The sequence below is a fragment of the Crocodylus siamensis genome, chromosome 4 (genome assembly GCF_052110815.1).
Source record: "Crocodylus siamensis isolate JL-2025a chromosome 4, ASM5211081v1, whole genome shotgun sequence".
In the NCBI taxonomy this organism is placed as follows: Eukaryota; Metazoa; Chordata; order Crocodylia; family Crocodylidae; genus Crocodylus; species Crocodylus siamensis.
In genome coordinates this window covers 114,828,047-114,848,058 of record NC_143398.1, presented here as the reverse complement: position 1 = coordinate 114,848,058, position 20,012 = coordinate 114,828,047, and the positions used below count along the sequence as shown (strand labels likewise).

The following is a 20,012-nucleotide window of genomic DNA, read 5'->3' as shown; positions in this document are numbered from 1 at the left end:
CTCTGGTATTGCAAAACAGGATTTTCTTAAGTTTGAGCACAAACTAAGTTCGGCTTCCAGATGTCTGCTTCCTACAACGACAGACATTCCCCATTACTTCTTCAGAAAGTGCTTCTGGTTTCAGTAATGGGGAGGGCAAGTGAGCAGCTGCTATTACAAGGAACTGTACCTTAGGAAAGTGCAGGGGAAAGGGCAGAGCTTTGGGCATGGGGTGGAGACATATCAGATTCAGAGGGGTGGGACTAGAGGTGGGAGCAGGTGGTGACTTGTTTATCTGCTCAGCTGTTGTGCGGCCTGAGAGAGACAGAAGCAGCTGGGAGAAGGAAGAAAGGAGCTCAGGGCCTATCACTCTTTCTGCCTTACAGGTTTGTAACCATCACAAAACAACCAGAGAACAATCCACCTGGGACAGAGGCCCTAGCCTTGTCTGCGCTCCCTGGGGCAGATAGTAGGGCATGCTCCTATAGGGTTCCTCATGTGCCTGCCCTTATAGGGGCTGTGATGTGTATGGAAGGGGGTCAGGTTAGGGTTATCTCGAAGCATGCACTGGGATATGGCCATGCAAGTACCCTGGAAGCATCACCTGCTGGGTGCCAGAGGTCCTAGCAGTGGTTTCTGGGACATATATTTCCATGGACTTATACAAATACCTTGGCCAGGTCCCCTGGGGTGGGACAGCAATGCTCTCAGAAGCATGCTTTATAGGTCCACGCAAGTACTGTGGCAATATCTTTTGGGGCTCACCAGCAGGGGCTCTGCCATAGGGCAGTAGGTGCCATTTTATTGTCTAAAGCTATGCCAAGCAAAGCTTTCCTTTTTCAATAACAAAGAGGCAATGTAGCTAACATTATTGATGTTGCTCATGCCTTAGCATGTCTAACACTATAGGAAAACACTGAGAAGGGGTTTAATTTGTTTAAATGGTTTTAGACAAGGATAATATAACTCATCAATAAATGCCAGTTTTTATTATGTTTTAATTACAAGGTAATTTCAACAAGCCAGCCTTGTTCTGGCTGCTCAATATAGCAAATGTTGATTTTTAAGTGTGCTTCCTCCAACTTCAATGATTAACTTCTGTTACATGTATAGGAATTGATAAGCTGCTAGGGAGCTTGGTGGGCTTGGAGCACAAAGGGGTACCCTGACTGGCAAAAGGTCACTCTGCTTAGCAATTAGGGCGTTTCTTCACTGAACCGAGTCATGCTTTTAGGGTGGCTAGAACAGGCCTGAAGGCTGGATGGAGCCTGTTGTGTTACCCCACACATTGGCATTGCTGTTGCTAGTGGGGGCTACAGGCTCCAATATGCAGTGGTCCACCTTCATCTATGTAGTCTTTAGGGCTGCTTTTGGTTTGTTGTAGACATGTTAAACCTGACCTTCCCAGTCCTAAAAAGTTCCTGTTGTGGCAATTATTTAGTCTGGAAACTTCTAGACCAAAGTCTTTGAATGCACACAAGCTGTGCATTTTGCCTTATCAATGTGTTTTGAAAAAATCTCCATCTTAATGCTGAGGAAGAGAAAAGGAGACTCTAGCAAGGCTACTGGTGAATTTTCATGAGTGCTGTTAATCAAGTACTCCTGTCATTGCTGATACCTTTGGCACCTGGAGTGAGGCCTGAATACTATTTAGAGCAAGAGTGGGCTGAATCCGGTCCACCGAGGGGATTTTGTTTGGCTCATGGCAGGTCCCTTGGTCACATCGAGCTGAGCTGGCAGCCTAGGTTGTGGTGCATGTGGCTGGTCCTGCCACCCTCACGTGCAGCAGGGCTAGAGTGGCGCAGCAGCTGGACTCGCTTCCTGGCAGCCCTGGCAGCAGTGGCTCCTTCTGGCTGCTGCCACCACTGGACCCAGCCCCACTGCCCAGGCACCCTAGCCTGCCTATCCACTAGGGGCAGACCTGGACAGGCAGGGCATGCGGCAGAGTGGATGGGATGGGGCTATGCATGGATGGGGAGCAGGGTTCAGGAGCGGGACAGGAGGGGGAGGCCTGGATCACGGGGTGGGATCATGAGGCGGTGACAGCATAGGGCTGAGGCTGGGGCAGAGCCACGATCCACCTCCCACACACCTCCGCCCACAGAACTGGTGCCAGTTGCAGGGGTGTGTGGGGAGCAGACTGTGGCTTTGCCATGGCTCCAGCCCTGTGCTGTCACCGCCCCACAATCCCAGCCCCAGCCCTGCCTGTTCATCCTGTTCCTGGATGCTGTTCTCCGCCCATGGTCCCATCCCAGCTGCTCAGCCGAGTGTGGAACAGAGACACTTAGGGAGTTTTGGTGAGCTGTTTTGCCGGGACGTGGGGGGCAGCCATACTGATGCTGACCTGGTCTGTGACAGCTCACCAAAACTCTTTTATGTCCAAATAATTGCCCACCTCTGACTTACAGGATGCACCTGTTTCTGGTCCAGTTTGCACCTGTGTAAATTAGGAGACTCTCTGCTAAAGTCATTAGAGTTAGTTGCATTAGTATAAAGTGGTATCAGGTCTGTTCAAACAGTGTTATTTCTAGCATAGGCAGTTTATGCATTCATTTGCTTCACTTTGGCAGAATCCTACTTCCAGGTAGTGAAACTTCACAAAACAACCTCACAATTGCAAAGCAGATGATATTGCATTTCTAGCTGTGTCAGTAACATCCAGCCCTTCCTTTTCTAGGGGCGGAAACAGTCAAGAAGAACTTGCTTTCAAAGAAACCAAACCAAATTCATAATACATACACGTCCAAGGAGGATTTGCATCTAGTATTTAAGAAAGATTTTTTTGTGTGTATGTGCGCAGTTCTATCTATAAAGTGTACCTGCTATAACTGGTGCATTATATGGTTGTGCATCTTACAGTTTTGTGTTGCATGCATGCCTAGGCCTAGGGTAACTATGCCATATTGATGTTGGTTATGATGTAGGTGGTTCCCAGCCATGCAAGCAGAACAAAACACTGTTGAAGGACTGATGAGTCTTGTATACTCCTTAAAATGTTTTCCTTAAAAATATTATTGCTGCTGTAAATGGGAGGGGCCACTAGTGTGGGTCTTGTATCAGATTTCCTTCTCTCACATCTATGCCTGCTTTGATAAAGATTAGACAACATGGTGGCTGCTAACACACCAGGGAAAGCTTGGATTTCTGTGCATGCTAATGCTGCACCTGATGGTAGCAAAGATGGGGAAAGCTGAAAGGCAAAATCATAGCCTTGAGGTGCCACTGGAGATAAATCTAAGGGACAGGCTCAAAGGCAACTACATCACATCTGTTTCTACACATGCATCACGTGATCCTGAGGCAGTGCACACGTGCCCTCTGCACTGCATATTAGCACAACCTAACAAAAAGTGAAGAAAAAGGATCTGAAACTACCCAGCGTTTGGGTGGAGAGGGTGGAAAAAAAAAAAGGCAAAGAATATTACTACCACTGCTGGGATTCACAGCTCTGCTTTTGCAAAAAGCTATCTGTCAACATTCATTGAACACAATGATCCTGAGAGGTTAGGAACTCCATTTTCCAAGTCACATAAAACAGCTAGACAGCTGTACAGTGGGTACATCTACAGTGTGATGACTGCTGCATGTGTGGTTGTTTACAAAACAGCATCATGGTTGCAAAGCAGATGAAGCTGCATTGCAGTGTCAACAGCAGAGCAATGACTTTTAAAGTAGCTTGCTAAAGTACATGTTAGTACCATTGCTCTGCCTGCAAAACCCACCCAAGAAGGTGGGGAAATATTTGGGCAATTAGTCTGTATGAAGCCCAAGATTGCCAGTTACCCTGCTTGCTGTAAAAGGCATAGCAGGGCAGCTCTGTGTCCCAGGCAGTGATGCATGGAGCACCACTGGTGCTGCTGGTAGTGCAGCGAGCCTGGCAGCTATTTTTGCCCAGTAGCCCTCCCTTCAGTTACACTAGTGCTTGCAGTCCCTGACCTAGTATAGAGCCAGATACATTTACACAAGCTACAGCATAAACATATCCAGTGTCTATTCACATCATGTCACCGCACACATCAGAAGGCTAACCTGAGGCTAACAATGCCTCAGTAGGGTTGCGTTAGGTAGCGTTTCCCCTACATAATGGAAACTTGATTGACGATCCTCCAAGTCCAAAGGGAGGTAATCCCAACATGGATCAAAGGGGGCAAGAGTGTGCAAAAGCCCCTATGGCTCACCAAAAGCATACTGGAACATCTCCTAGCTAAAAAGGAGGCGCACACCCAATGGAAAGGAGGGGCCATCACCAGAGAGGACTATACCTCAGTTGCTCAGGGCTGTAGGGGGACTGTTAGGAAGGCCAAGGCAGAGATGCCCAGATCAAGGATAACAAGAAATCATTTTTTAAATACATAGGGGGTAAAAAGAAGGTACTGGGTAATGTGGGGCCTCTGCAAGGCCCACGAGGAAATCTGGTCATCTCACTAGATGAGAAAGCTAACCTATTTAACAATTTCTTTGCCTCAATTTTTCTGAAGAGGGACTGGGTCACCCCCCCCCTCCGGGACCCCCCGCAGGCTCCAGAGGAGGCGCACCCAGGACAAGGGGCAATGAGCATCTAGTTAGGGAACTTCTGGAGGGACTGGATGTATTTAAATCAGCCGGTCCAGACAATCTCCACCCCAGAGTGCTGAGGGAATTAGTGGAGGTCATTACGGGACCCCTGGCACAGCCTTACAAGCACTTGTGGTGCTCTGGAGTGGTGCCAGAGGACTGGAAAAGGGCCAATGTGGTTGCCATCTTCAAAAAGGGGAGGAAGGTGGACCCAGGAAACTGTAGGCCAGTTAGTCTTACCTCGATCCTGGGTATGCTTTTTGAGAGAATTATCCTGGCGCATGTCCACAAGGGGCCAGCAGGGGAGATTATGCTTAGGGGTAATCAACACGGGTTCATTAGAGGCAGGTCTTGTCAGACCAACCTGGTGGCCTTCTGCGACCAGGTCACCAAATCCTTAGACACAGGGCTAGCAGTGGACGTAGTCTTTCTGGACTTTCTGAAGGCCTTTGACACCGTCTCTCACCCTGTTCTCATTAAAACCTGGGGGGACTGTGGTGTTGACACCTACGCAGTCAAATGGGTCACCAACTGGTTGGAAGGCCACACCCAGAGAGTGGTAGTGGATGGGTCATTTTGGACCTGGAGGGATGTGGGCAGTGGGGTCCCCCAGGACTCAGTCCTCGGGCCCGCACTGTTCAACATCTTTATCAGTGACTTGGACAAGGGGGTAAAAAGCACCCTGTTCAAATTTGCTGATGACACTAAGATGTGGAGGGATGTGGGCATGCTAGAAGGGAGGAATAGGCTGCAATCAGACCTAGACAAGTTACAGGGGTGGGTGGATGAGAACAGGATGGGATTCAACACTGACAAGTGCAAGGTGATGCATCTGGGGAGGAAGAACCAGCACCATACCTACAGGCTGGGAACTCCCTCCTCATCAGTGCAGAGGCAGAAAAGGATCTTGGAGTCATCATTGACTGCAAGATGAACATGGGCCGGCAGTGTGGAGAGGCAGTAAGGAAGGCCAACCTTACCTTGTCATGCTTCCACAGATGCATCTCGAGCAGGTCCAAGGAGGTGATACTCCCCCTTTATGCGGCACTGGTCAGGCCGCAGCTGGAGTACTGCGTCCAGTTCTGGGCGCTGCACTTCAGGAGGGATGTGGACAACATGGAGAGAGTCCAGAGGAGGGCCACTCGCATGATTGGGGAGCAGCAGGGCAGGCCCTACGAGGAGAGGCTACGGGACCTGAACTTGTTCAGCCTCCACAAGAGAAGGCTGAGGGGGGGATCTAGTGGCCTGTTACAAACTAGTCAGAGGGGCCCAGCAGGCATTGGGGAAGTCTGTGTTCCCCCGAGCACTACCAGGAGTGACCAGGAATAATGGTCACAAGCTGGCAGAGGGTAGATTTAGGCTAGATATGAGGAGGTGCTACTTCATGGTCAGGGTGGCTAGGATCTGGAACCAACTTCCAAGTGAAGTGATGCTGGCTCCTACCCTGGGGGTCTTTAAGACAAGGCTAGACGAACACCTTGCTGGGGTCGTTTGACCCCAGTACTTTTTCCTGCCCATGGCAGGGGGTTGGACTTGATGATCTGCTCAGGTCCCTTTTGACCCTAGAAACTATGAAACTATGAAATTATGATCATGATGTAACTTTGGACTCCTTCCCTCCCCAGCACAGTTAATTTTATCATGCAGACTGGACTCAAGCTTCTTCCTCACTCTTGCGTCCCATCTCATGTGGAGGATAAAGCTGCAGCATAAAAGCGGGTAAAATTCAGGAAGAGACCCCTCAGAATCATTCAGCTTTTACAAAGCTACAATATATCTAGCATAAGCTCTAAGAAGGATAAATGCCTGTTTGGAAAGGGAGAGGGACTAGGGAGGAAGAATACAGGCCGTGGTGTGACAACTAGCAGGACAAATTCCCCTATGGACAGTAGAGAATTCACCTGTTTTCTCCTTCCCTAGAGTAAGACCTTGAACAGGAAAGTGATGCTTGGTCACCCTGGATGTATCTAAGTGCGGGTGGTGGTAAACATGGTCTGTTAACCCATTTGCATTCTTTTTACTGCCCAAGCAAGACTAGCTCAGCAAGAGAAGACAGATAATTAACTTGAGGCCCTGCTAATGTTCTTTAGGCGCCTCGTGCAGAAGCCTTGGAAACAGGTTGGGACCTGGTCCTGCATGGAGCAGAGCCGCTACTCCAGAGTGCCAAGGACCCTCACTTCCTGAGAATGGAGGGCATTCAGCACCTTGCAAAGCTGGGCCCTCTGTTGCTCAGTATTCATGTATCCTGCTTTTCGTTGTTTTGTCCTTTCTATTTCTGTAGCTCCAAGGCTGGGGTTGCAGAAGCAAAGAATAGCCATGGAGGAAGGGAACCGTGCAGTTTGACTGACTGACTTGAAATGAAAGCGGGGCTCAGGAGAAGCACAATGACAGCCTGGCTGCTGCTGGCGAGGATGGCTGATTCCACTTGTTACGCAGCGCTAACGCTGATCTGCTGCTGGGAGCTTGGAGCTTGCAGACTTGCTGCGTGAGCAAGGCTGATTTGAATTTTCCCCAGCACCCTCGGAATAGCCCAAAGCACCTTGTCTCAGATGGTGGTCACAGGAATTCACAGCTATTATACTTGGGAGTCAGGCAATGATTACAAAGCAGTAGCTTTCCTCTCTGTCTGATTAATTGTTAACCTGAGAGCTTAGCTCCTTCCCTCGCTCTTCATTATCAGATTCCAGTCCTTGTAGCTCCAAGATTTCTTTTTTTTTTAATGTCATCAGGTGGGTACAGCAGCAGCTGGGGATAGCTGAAAGGGCAGCTGGAGGGTGAGTTTATGTGCATAGATGGAGTATCTCAGGGGGCAAACTGGCAGGGGTGCAGACCAGGATGCTATACACTGCAAGCTCAGGCTACAGCAGACCTGCCATCTCCCTACCACAGATTTCCATTGACCTCTTTGCTTGTCTGGTAAATGGCTGATATTTTTGCCTGGCTGGACACAAATAAACATTGTGCCCAGCCAGCCAAAAGCATAGGTTATTTACCCAGCCAGTGGGGATGCTTTAATCATTCCAAGTGTCCTAGGCCAGTCCTTCTTTAAAAATAAATGGTAGTGCTGAGCACTTGCTTACACCATTTACTTATTCAAGGTGTTTTTACAGAATTTGCTAACTAATCCTAGATTGTAAACTCTCTTTGTTCCGTATTTGTACAGCACCTGACATAGTGGGCTCCTGCTCCGTGACGGGTTTCTTAGCAAAACTGTTATACAGCTTAGCAACATTCACAATGCCCCTGTCTAGTAGAGCAGATCAATAAGCCTCTCCACTTTACAGAGGAGGAAGCTAGAGCAGAGAGGTTAAGTAATGTGCCCAAGGTCACATAGCATATCAGTGACAGACCCAGGACTAGAACATTAGTCTCCCAACTCATTCATGTGCTCAAACCAGCATCAACAGAGTGCCCCATGTTTTGATTCAAGGATGTTTTTAAAAGACCAAGCGGTCAAAATGCAGTATCAGAAAGTTAAATTCCTTTTGAAAATGTAGGTTAGCACAACTGCTTTCAAAACTGGATTAGAAAGAACATGTTGTCCATACAGGAAATTCAGTAGGGTTGCTACTGGCTCATGTTGCAAGCACTGCCTTGATTTTCACTAGCGTACTTCTGCATTGTCCCATAAGCCAGAAAAGTATGCCACAGATGATCACTGCAAGCTGTGTGGTGCAACACTGTCAGGCTGAGCTGTGCTACACTAAGTTGGTTCTGTAAGAGAAGGTTGGAGATGAGAGAAAGATCTTGCAGGATATTCTAAAGAATAAAGCAAAGCCAAGAACTGCCTGTCAGGCCAGCATATAGGGATGACACCGAGGGAAAGGTACTTCACTGAGAGCACTACACTGCAGTGACTGGCTATTTAAAGCTTCATAAGACTCTACTGTGCAACAGGGAAGGGGGCCAAATATGGTTTTGGAAGGTATGTCTACATAGCAGTCAATGGTGCAACTGTCACTTGTGTAAACTTACCTGCCCAAATTTTAAATTAGCTGGCTCAAGTATTGCTAGCAGGGTATCTATGGCAGGATAGGGTTCAGTCCTTGCCTGAAAGACTTATCTGAGAAGCAGAGCTAATAGCAAGCTTTGAGGGCCTGAACTAGTTGGGGATGCTCCTATTTTGAGCAGGGGGGTGGACTAGACGATCTCCTGAGGTTCCTTCCAACCTCATTCTATGATTCTATGCTACTGCTACAGCTACACTGCCAGCTGTACCTACACTAGGTAAATTAGCTCAGGTATGTCTACATGAGTGGTATTTTACATAGCCAGAATCAATACTACCCACTTTTCACAAAGGATTACAACTGGATTAGAGATGCTTGGGTTTAAAAAAAGGCTGCTTACATAATCCATATTGATCTTCTGTATTATACAAGATCATGCCTGGCTTCCCAATGAGGCCTAAAAACAGAGCTCTGATTGCCTGTAGTAAGTAAAGTAACTGGGATTTTCCCAAGGATATGACTCTTATCTCTGGTATTTGTCAAATACCGAATTCTGCCTGTGGATAGCAGGTAAGAGACTGGGCATTTGTATTAGTGATATCTCAAAAACTCTTGTTTGGAGTCTGTCTCTAGTGCCTCATTTCTCACTGTGAGGACATTTTCTGTAATGCCTCACCTGAATTTGGTTTTATGGTTCCAGCTGTAGGCTGTTGCTCTTTGCTTTACTACTTTCAGATAATTAGAGTAATTCCCTTCTTCCATTTATTGTTCCCCTGAAGCTGTTTATTGCCAGAGTACTTGTTCTTCTAAACCTTCTTTTCTACTCCACAGCATTTTTCTTCAGTCCCTTCTCATCAGTGGCGTAACTAGGGTGGGGTGACTGGAGCAACTGCCTCAGGTGCTGACTTCAGGTAGAGAGTGTACAAAAGAGGGCTGCTGCCAGAAGTTGCCACTGTCCCTGTCCTCTGGCCACATCCCTGCACTACTGCTCCTCATACACTTTATGCCTTGATCCTTGGGTTGCTTTTAATTAACTAATAGTTGCTGTGGAACACTATGTATTTACATCTCCTTTTAATTTCAGTGTAGCAAGTTGTATATACCAGGCTGTTGGTCTCTCTCCTATAGCAGCAGCATTGTAGATAGTACTTACAGTCCTACCATATCTAAGTGGCCATCAGGACTAGGTCCTGGATACCCTCCATATGTGGTCATTCAGGTAGGATTGAAAACAAGGATGAGTCAGGTTCAAAAGTACTGATCATAGGAAAGTAGGGTTGCAAGAACCCTCACAAGGTCATCTAGTCCCCACCTCTGCTCAAGACAGGATCATCCCTGACTAAACCATCCTAGCCAAATATCTGTCCATGCCTGGGGTTCACAAGCACAGGGCCCCCATGCATGGGGTCATGTCATCTGGCCCTTGAGGCTTGGAAATTTGATAATGGGGGAGCAGTGGCAGCATTAATTGCCACTGTTTCTCCTCCTTGTTAAATTTCAAGACCTTTGGTGATCCCCATAGTTTGGATCTGGCTTGTGGGCTGGGGGTTGAGAACTCATGACCTAAACTTCCTTTGTTGCAGCTTGAGGCCATTTCTCCTAGTCCTGTCTGCTATGGCTACAGAGAAAAGCCCAGTGCTGGGGACTGGATTGATGACAGGTAAACACAGGACTAGTAGGGGCCTCCTAGGCCATCATCATCAGTGTTGTGGTAGCAGAGAGGGAGGAAGCATGTCTGATAAAGAGGTACTGGTTTGGTCCAGTTTGAACTTTCACATCTCCCAGCCATACTAGTACTGAAGACACAGCACTGGTGCAGGCTACCATGTTTAAACACTACTGCCTGATTCTCATCTAGAGCTTGCTGAAACATTGCAAACTGGAAGGTTCCCCCCTCCCAGTGACAAATAGCCTTGTATATTTTAGTAAGTGTGTGTGATTATTCAGGAACCGTCAAGAGTTTTAATTTTTTTGCAACACATTAATTTTGATCAAAATTGTTATAATTTATTTTATTTTTAATGAAGGTAAAAGTTTTTGGTAAAACTAGTCTTTTAATATATACATATTTTTAAGACACAGTTAGGTGTATTTAATCATCCAAGATGAAAACCTGAAAGCTACAATAGTTGTCACAATTTTTTTTTCTACATGGAGTTACATTGGTACAGGAGCTGGCCAGAGTGACTTCTGACTTACATACATGAGAGAAGGCATGCCCTAAATTCAACTCTGCTAAGAGTTTGCTGGCTTCACCCCAGCTATAATTCTATTGACTTTGGCTTCTTTTGCTCACTCGTTGTGTATTGGGTAAAACCAGTTAAAGCTATATTTAAAAAGAACTAGTGAGGGAGTTTTTGTACGTTTTTTTGGTTTTTTACACAGCACTTGCTAGCCAAACCAGTCTGTGCTTAAAATTGCATGACCCTGCCATGTGTTAAAATAGCTCAGCTGACGTGCTTTCTCTCTGCAGTTTGGGTGGGCCCCAAGAGTAGGAAAGCCAAACAGATCAGAGAGCCCAGACTCAACCAATTCCTCCAGCGTGCCTTATCATCTGTGTATCCATGTCAGATTATGGATGGGTGACAGTTACATCGAGGTGACAAGGATTCCTCCCAAAAGGGCAGTGAACGGGTTAAAAATCACAGCAAACCCCTTCCTTTGGTATTCTTTATCCTGTGTGGAGAAGATGTGGGGATGTTTTTGTATGCGGTCCTGCTGCTCTCAGTCTCTATTCCCCATCCTCCATGCTGCTCTGGAATTTCCTCCTGCTAAGTCAGCCTATTGTTACCTCAGCCCCTTCACCTGGCCTGCCAGGGCTTTCTGGTTCTGACATTCCCTTAGTTTCTCTTTCTCACAACCTCCCCCCCCCCACCCTGCCTTATATATTTATGAAGCCATAGGAACAAAGGAGTGATAAATAAAGCTGAACGAAGTGAAACCAATACAGGAAGTGAAGCTGTCTAGTGGTTGGGCTGGTTTCTTCCTTGTTTTGCTAGCTGTTTTGCTGTGCCTGCCCAGTAAAACCTCTCTCCCTCTCTATGGCTGGTGACAGTTGCTGCTTGCAAGAGAGGTGACTAGCACCTGCTGCCCTAGTTGCAGCTGGATGAACTCGCGACACAAAGAAGAGAAAAATCAACTGTAAGTGCTTTGGTCTCTAGCAGGGCTGTTGTGAGATCTTTTACAGCAGCTTCTCCCCCTTTCCCGCTCCCTTCCCCCCCCTCCCCCAAGCTCTCGGCTCACAGCCACGCTAGTCTTGGGTTGGTGTGTAATTTTCTCTTTTCGGAGTCGAGTTGCGCCTCAAATTCTATGATGCTGCTGGCCAGAGCCTTGGCTGGGAGCTTGATAGGACATAGGTGGAGAGGGGCTTGTGGAGCTGCAGTCGGGGGGGACTGGGAAAAGGGCTGAAGCTGGAAGTATGTATGGATGCCGACATCATGTACAGAGGGAACCACCTTACAACCCTGAGCCTCTCTCAAGCGGGAGTTGGTCTGCCATGATCAGTGATCCTCCAGACTGAAGCCCATTGTCAGGAGATTGTATTGCAGCAGTGCTCTTTTGGGAAGGGTAGAATTCTTTCATTTGCAGGGGTCTGGCTTCTCTGACCTGTGTATTTCTATTACTAGTGCCACCCACGGAAATTTTGGGGTCTGGGAAAGTTCTTAGGTCAGCATCCTTCCCCATCTACTGCCCACATACACCCACTGTAAAGAAAGACCCATTACAAAAAGAGTCAGTAAGTCTGGATGCCTTAGAATGCCTATGCTTAGGGCAAAACTCCTACTTATGGACAGCACTACTCACCACATTCTCCCCTCTCCATTTCCTACTACCCCTTATGGTGCCGGTAGCCAAGCACCCCATGCTGATTTCTGCTGTGAATGGGATAATATTGTACTATGGGCTTTATATGAAGCCCCTTGGCACTACCCCTTTTAGCAGCTAGAATACATCAGCAGTGGGATCAGCAGAGTCTCTCCTGGGCCATATGGTAGCAGAACAGGAGGTTCTGAAGCTTTGGGTATCTCATCTTACAATGGACTTGTCTCCTTCAGTTGCTCTGCACTTATATCCTGACCTACTCATTGGCTCACCAGCACTCTGAGTCACCTGTCCTTTAACCCTCCGGCTGGCTCAAAAGCACGGTGCTCTGATCTCCCTAACCTCTGCCTACAGACCCAGCCTTTTGCCACAGACCTTGTCCTCTTACTGTTGAGGACACTAGATGGAATGATGTACAGTTGGCCTGTTTCAACACAGACCAACCCCATTCACACATCATACAAGATCCTACTACTCAAAAGTAATTCTGTGTTCAGAATGTTTTAGAACTGACTGTCCTCTTGAATAGAGCAGAAATCAGCACCGTGTATGCTATTTGATGGATCTATTTCACAGGAAAGGGTACTTTGCCAGGAAGGCCACACATACATCATCCACTGGTTGACTCATTAAAGACTTAACATGCCAACTTTCAAATATGGATTTTGGTTTGCACTCACCCTTCTGATTCTTCCAGGTTTGTCCCTGACATGAAGTCTCCAGCTGGCCCAACCAGATGGCTGTTACTGCTTGTCACCAGTCTGGTTACTTTTTGCCTTTCCTTCCCACTGTGGAAGGACCGGGACTTCTTGATGGAGGAAGAGGATGCCCACCGGACAGGTGGCAACCTGGTGCTTGGGAATTGGGAACAGAAGCTCAATGAGAAGCTCATAACCCTCAAGGAGAAGGAAGTGGCCAAGGCCACTGGACAGTTCCCACCCAGCATGCACTTCTTCAAGGCCAGAAGCCTCATTGACCAAAGCACAGTGTTCAGCATCTTGAAATGCATGCCCAAAGGTAGGGTTCCTGTTTTCTCCCTTGAGAGCTTTCTCCACTCAAAAAGGAGTAGCAGTGGAGAGCAGAAATATGACCATGTGGCCCTCACGGTGCACCCAAACCACAATGACTGGGACAAGGTCCTATGAAGATCCTGGAAGGATCTGCCTCTTCTGAGTTGGGGAAGGGAAAGACTAGATTAGTATGTAAGGATTTCCAGACTTGTGGACATGCAATATAATTGTACACGGTAAACCTTTCATCCCTGTATCCAGAACTAAATTCTTTGTCTAAATTCATTGCATAATTGTTACGGACATGATATAACTGAACATGATGTTATTGTTCACATGTCCTTACACAGGTAACTACACACAATATTGGTCTATTAGCCCTTTGGAGACTGTATGTTTCTGTGGTCTATGGAATGTATGCATTATACCAGTGGTGCTCAAACTTTTCACCCAGCAGGCTGGATGGGCAATGCTTGGTTTGTCTGTGGGCTGAATCTGGCCAGATCCAATGGGGTGCCTGAGGTGTGGCCCCATCCAACCACGTGGAGTGGGGTGGGGAGCAGCCTGGCCCTGACCCAAGCTGATGGGGGGAAAGAGGCTTAGCCTGGTCCCAGCCTAGTCCTGTGGGGGGGAAGGGGGCTTGACCTGGCCCCAGCCTGACCCTGGGGAGCAGGAAGGAGACTTAATGCTGTCCCAGTCTGGCCCCATTAGGGAGAAGGGGGCATGGCCAAGCCCCCTTCAGAGGGGTGGCCTAACTTTTTCTGAAGTTTTTTCAGATTCGATTTGGATGCTTCAATTCAATTTGGAGCTTTTATTGGTCTCCCAATTCAATTCGGATTCAGAGATTTGGTCCCCGAATCAGATCGACTCACCACGCCTGCTGCAGGACTTGGGGTTTGGGAATTTGGCAGCAGGGGAAGATGGTTGTTTTAGCTGCCACTGCTCCCCGGCCACCATATTTCCCGACTAGAAGGAGCTTCACTGGCTAGATGTCATGGCTCCACAGGCTGCACTTGACCTATGGGTTGGAGGTTGAACACTACACCCCCACATAGCAGTTATAGAAAAGAAGTGCTAGAAGGGAGCTCAGGAGCTCATCTAGTCTAACCCCTTGCTCAAGGCAGGAACATCTCCGACTAAACCATCTCACTTAAACATTTATATCTAACTTGCTCTTAAAAGTTTCAAGGATAGAGATTTTAATTTACAGCCTCTATGAATAGCCTGCTCCAATGCTTAACTACCTTTATAGTGATAAAGTTCTTTCTGATATCCAAACCAAATTTCCCTTGCTGCAGTTTAAGACCATTGCTCCTTATCCTGTGCTCTTTAGCCATGGAGAATTGTCTAGCTCCATCCTCTTTATAGCCAGATATATACATACCTTCAGATATTTGAAAACTGTTTTCAAATCCTTCCTCCCTCTTTTCCATATTGTATTAATCAATTCTTTTAGCCTTTCCTCATAAGTTGTTTCCTAGATTCCAATCATATTTGTTGCTCTCTGTTGGATTCTCTAATTTGTCCACATCTGTCTTGAAGTGAGGGTCTCAAATTGGATACAGCACTCCTGGTGAAGACTCATTAGTGTGAACAGACACAAAAACCTCAAATACCTGAGACCATTCATATGCGTCTTTAAAACCTTTGAGTTCTGCTCTGCACACCCACAAAAGACTTCCCCTACCTAATACAGCATGTGTTTGTGCTGCTACCCTTGACCAAAATTTCCCCGTCCTTTACTGTTGTGCAGCATGCTGTACAGCAACTACTTTTTATGGTAAATGTGGCTTCATTGTACCATGCAGTGCATAGGTTGTTGTGCTTTGGGATGAAACACAGTATAAGAGTGTCAAACATTTGCCCAATGTCATCTCACACATTTGGTTTTGAAAGCTGTCTGGAACATGTTGGCATACTAAGAGCTAGTCCTCAACAATACACTGAGTGGTGGGGAGGATATTTTTGACCACGTGAAACCTAAGCCATCCTGTCTGACTGGCAGGGCATTTGCCATTGCTCACTCTGTGAATTGCTGGGACCTTGACAGTTCTGTGGGGGAAGGAAGGGATTGAGGCATTTGTAATCACAGGTCCTTGACTCTCAACTGTCTGTTTTCTCTTTCTATGCTGCTACCTCTTTCCCTGATCTTCTGAGAGGTATTCTGGAATGGTGCTTCCTTCTTTAGTAGGATATAGAAAACTCTCCCTTTGAAACCACAAAGGGCACACACTAGCCTCTCATGCAATGAATTTACCTTTTGGGTGGATTTTTTTGTGCGTGTTAATAAGAACCCCGTCAATATGGCTATTGGACTGAAAGGCAGAGGGCTGCTATAAGGGAAATGTAGAAAGTTTTATGTAAAATGACAGCTCCTTTGCTCATGCCATTCTGAATCGTTACTCTGAGTGGTGCAAGATTAATGTATGACTAAGAGCCATCTCCCAAACCTCCAGCTGCTTCCTTCTCTGTATCCGCAGTGAAGTCAGACTCCAGGGCTTATGACTTCATAATGGGTCACCACAGAAATTACCGAGATGTCAAAGTTGCCATTATCCTTTTACTGCTGAATCAAACATCAGGAAATGAAGCTATGCTTTAAAAAAAAAAAAAAAATACCCACCACAAAACTTGGAAAAATAGGAGGATTTCATACTTGTTCATCTAAAAGATTCTTAAATTACTCAGCAAGTGTTAGTAGCCTCCTGGGGCATTTACACACATGCTCCAAGAGCCTCTCTAATTAAAGTGCCCAGAGTGTCACATGTATTAGTGTCCCTGTGCTGAAAAATGGTGGCGCTTTAACTAAAGCTCACTGAATGAGCTCATTGAATGTGTTTTAGTTAAAGTGTCCATGCCACCATTTTTCAGCATGGGGACACTGATGCATGTGATGCTGGAGCGCGGTAATTACCACGCTCCAGCCAACTCGATTAATCAGAGCAACCTCAATGCATGTATATGGGTGCCCCCCATAAGGATTGTAACATGCAGTCTTTGGGGCAAAGTACTGTACCTATATATTTGTACATATGCCAAGCACAATGAAATCCCAACCTTAATTGGAGCACCTGGACATTTCTGCATCTTGAGCAACAATTGTAATGTTAACCCAGGCTTTCATCTACTGCTGCTTGCCCGTAAGGACTGTCGAATATTTTTGGGCAGTGACTTTAGATTGCTATAGCCCAGTTTTTCAAATTTGCTAAGCCACTGTAGATCTATTAAAATCAGGACCTGCAGTTGCTCAGCACCTAAAATGCAGACCATTCAGACAGGTGTGCAAAACTGGCAGACCCTCTTAAAAATTTGGTCTCAAGAGATTTGTCTAGTCATCACAGCCTAGGCTAGAACCCAGATCCCCTGATCTACAATTGTGTAGCCTAACAACCAAGTACTCTTTTTTAAATGCACTGTTTCATTTCTGAAGTCTCCTGACACTCAAGAGATTTAGAGTATTACTCCATCAACTTAATGTGATATGCAAGTTAATATATTCAGAAAAGAAATCCAGATCCCACTGTATCCTTTTAGAAGGGAGATTCATTCAGCAGATACAGTAATACTAAAAACACAACACCACACTATAAACACAATCTCTACAAAGGAAATGGAGCCTTCCGACATGCATTTTGATAATGCAGAGGGATATGTTGAACTGGGTGAGCAAGGAGAGCGGGTCTTACAATCACTGGGCTGCCTTCATGAGGTTCTGGTAACTGCCAACCTAATGGAGAATAGCAAAGGAGTTCAAGGTAAGGAACACTGGCTGGCAGCACATAAAACAGAAATGTGGATTGGTTTGATAAATAAGACAGAAGGACACATCCTGCTCCAACTCCAAAATTCCCCAGCCTGTTGATAGCTGAGGGTTTGGTGTCACTCAGAGCAGAGAGCTACAGGGTAGATGCTAAATTCAGATGGGAACAAAAACCACTTAGATTCAGGTCTGTCTGTTAAGTAGCATGTGTCGTAAAGTGCTGGCTAATCCAAAAGTTCCTCTTTAAATGTGTGGGGTTTGAGCCAGTTCTCACAGCGAACCGTGTCTGAAAGACCTTTAATAACTCAGTGCGTTTTCCATCCCAGTGGAGAAGTAGAGCATAGAAGTCCCTATTGATTTCCCCTCCCCTGCACTGAGCTGTCACGCTCTGCCTGCCCTGTGTTTGATGTGGAATGTGCCATCTCCACATACTGCAGGGGAGGCAGGGCAGGTTCGAGTCTCGCTGTTGGGGGCAGGTCTGGTCTGACTGTCTTTGAGACCCTGTAGGCCCCCCTGCATTGGTAGACTTAATTGTAGTCACATTGACCCTCCTTCCCTTCCCCTTCAGCCGCTCTTCCTCATTAAATTTGCCCTTCCTCTCCACAGGTGCAGTCCTACACTTGCATGACTATGCAATCCTGAGTGCAGACTGGCTGGTGAACAATGCCACCTACCTCCCTGACTGCTACATCTGCTTCACCTGCTTGGGCACAGTTCGGTTCAAGTTTTCCAAGCCTCACCCTCCCAGCAAAGTGCCACCCAACTGCTCAAAGTGGGTGTTGCTGGAGACATACCGGAAGCAGGTGCACAACATCACAGAGTTTGATCACAGGTATGTGAGCCATGGTTTGCGAGCATTTTGCAGTTTTGTGCCACTGTTATGCTTTGCTTCCTTTGGAGTGAAGGGTGATTGTTTTGCAGCAGGATGGAGGTTTCATAAAGTCACTGCTCCACCTGTGTTCTCTAGCAGCTGCAACATGACAGTTCTGCTTCTAGAGCATTATACCTATGCAGACCTGTGTGAGGAGAACATCGAGGTTGAAGAGTCAACCACTCAAAAAGCTAAGAAATGCCAGAATTAAGACTACCTCTGCAACCTTACTACAGTTATCTTGTGGTCATATGTTGCAAGGATTTCATATTACTATTTAAATGTAGGAACCATGCCTCATTCAGTGTAGGGTCTGCTGGGGTAAGGCCTGGGACTTGGCTGGGCAGCAATATAGACTAGTCTATGAGAACCCTGCCTTCTGAGCACAGAAGTTGTCAAATATGATGCAAGGCAGAGGACTGCAGGAGAAAGATGGATCCCATGGTTAAGGCCCATGAATGCCTCTATAGAGAATAAGATTCAGCACTTGCCTTTCACAGTGTGTTCAAGGCTGGGCAAGTTACTTAAACCAAATTTTTCACAGGGTGTCACTAATTAAATGCGCCTCACTTTTTGGGGCTCCCAGCTTGAGACTGTGGAATCCACTGTGCAGAAGCACTGAGCAGCCACAGTAATAACTGTGGTCTATACACTGAACATACAAAGTGCTGTAAGAAATCCAGGCACATTATAACCTGCTTGCCATCTGATAACTGCAGGTAACCTCAGTACATTTTACCAGCTACATTCTACCTTGCACCTATTCACTCCTATCCCCTCTAATCTTCTCTGTCACACATTTGCATTTTCACAGACTTGCATTTTGCATATTGGCTTAAGCTTCTGTTCCACCCAGGAGAGCACATGAACACCACGAGACTCTCCTTCTACCCGGGGAAGGGTGCTTGGGCCTGAAAGAGTATAAAGAACAATTTTTCCAACTATTTAGTTGGTCTAATAAAAGATATCACATTTACCCAAAGAACCTTGTCTGCCTTTGTCCTTAGACCGACACGGCTATAACCAGCACCCCTGATAAGAAGGCCAGTACGTTTAAAAATGTCAGGTGCTGGGCTTTCAGATTGGACACCCAAAACTAAATGATGCTTTTGAGAGTTTCATTTCAAGTTGTTCTGTGCCTGGATTCCCCAAGTATTCAGAGGAAAAAAGACCTCCCTACCCCTTCCCTTCATTGGGTTACTTTGAAACAGAACTCCGTAGTCTCTGAAGGACAACATCAAAGATGCTATGGGGAGAATGCATCCACTTGCACACTTTTCTGGCAGTTAGGCACAGCATTTCAGGTGCCTTCTGCATCTATTTATTCACAGAAAAGTCAGCAGAAACACAAGGAAGCTTTCACCCTGGCTTCATAGTATAAAGGTATATTCTAGGTTTACCTATATCAATAAGCCCATCAGCTCCAAAACCAGGCCCTTTACTCACAAACTTTCATCCCTTTGATACTTTCCTGGTGACTACAGCAGCTTACCAACTGGAGCTCCTGCAGCCATCTCAGAAATCCCTCTTAGGCTACTTTCCCAAGGAGCTTTGTCTAGCACTAAGCCTAAACAACTGACTTTGTAGTCTTTAATCAGGACCAGGTGCTTGTTAGCTGATTAGCTGCTCAGAAGCCACCTAGCCACACTCAGTGACTTACAGGTGAGCTGGAACAGGCTCCTTCTTTTCAAAAAAGGCTGTCAAGGGTATATTAGGCCCTGTCTCCCTCAAAAGGGGCCAGTGATTATGTGACAAAACACCCCACTAAAGGCCACAAGAAAATTAATAATACTATATTTAGAGCTGGATCGGGATGGTCTGCAGTAAATAAAGCATGGAGTCACACACTGAATGATGAGAATAAAAAGAAACCCTGACTAACGATCCATGTAGTGAGCACCATCCATCTTGTGCACTGAATGAAGCAGAGGTGCTATTAAAGAAACAGTATGTTGTCACACAATTAAAGCCTGTATCCAAGTGCGTACATACAAGGGACCAAATCACAGTCGCACAGACAACCTTAAGTCTGGCATATCCTAAGCTTTCAGTGTTTGACTTTGCAA

General features: G+C 46.4%; 1 protein-coding gene across 4 annotated transcripts in view; it reads left to right on the top strand.

Annotated features, from left to right (window-relative positions):
• ADA2 (adenosine deaminase 2) overlaps nucleotides 1–20,012 on the top strand; it is a 68,855-nt gene that overhangs the window by 27,940 nt on the left and 20,903 nt on the right. The window contains exons 1-3 of one of the 4 annotated variants that reach the window (XM_090043458.1): nucleotides 305–365; nucleotides 13,003–13,322; nucleotides 17,682–17,907. In XM_090043458.1, the coding sequence (XP_089899584.1) occupies nucleotides 13,016–13,322; nucleotides 17,682–17,907 (533 nt within the window). In that variant the 5' untranslated portion in view covers nucleotides 305–365; nucleotides 13,003–13,015. Of the gene's footprint in view, nucleotides 1–304; nucleotides 366–11,440; nucleotides 11,625–13,002; nucleotides 13,323–17,681; nucleotides 17,908–20,012 lie in introns of those variants that run through there. The other 3 variants (XM_090043457.1, XM_090043456.1, XM_090043459.1) reach the window with 3 other exon arrangements.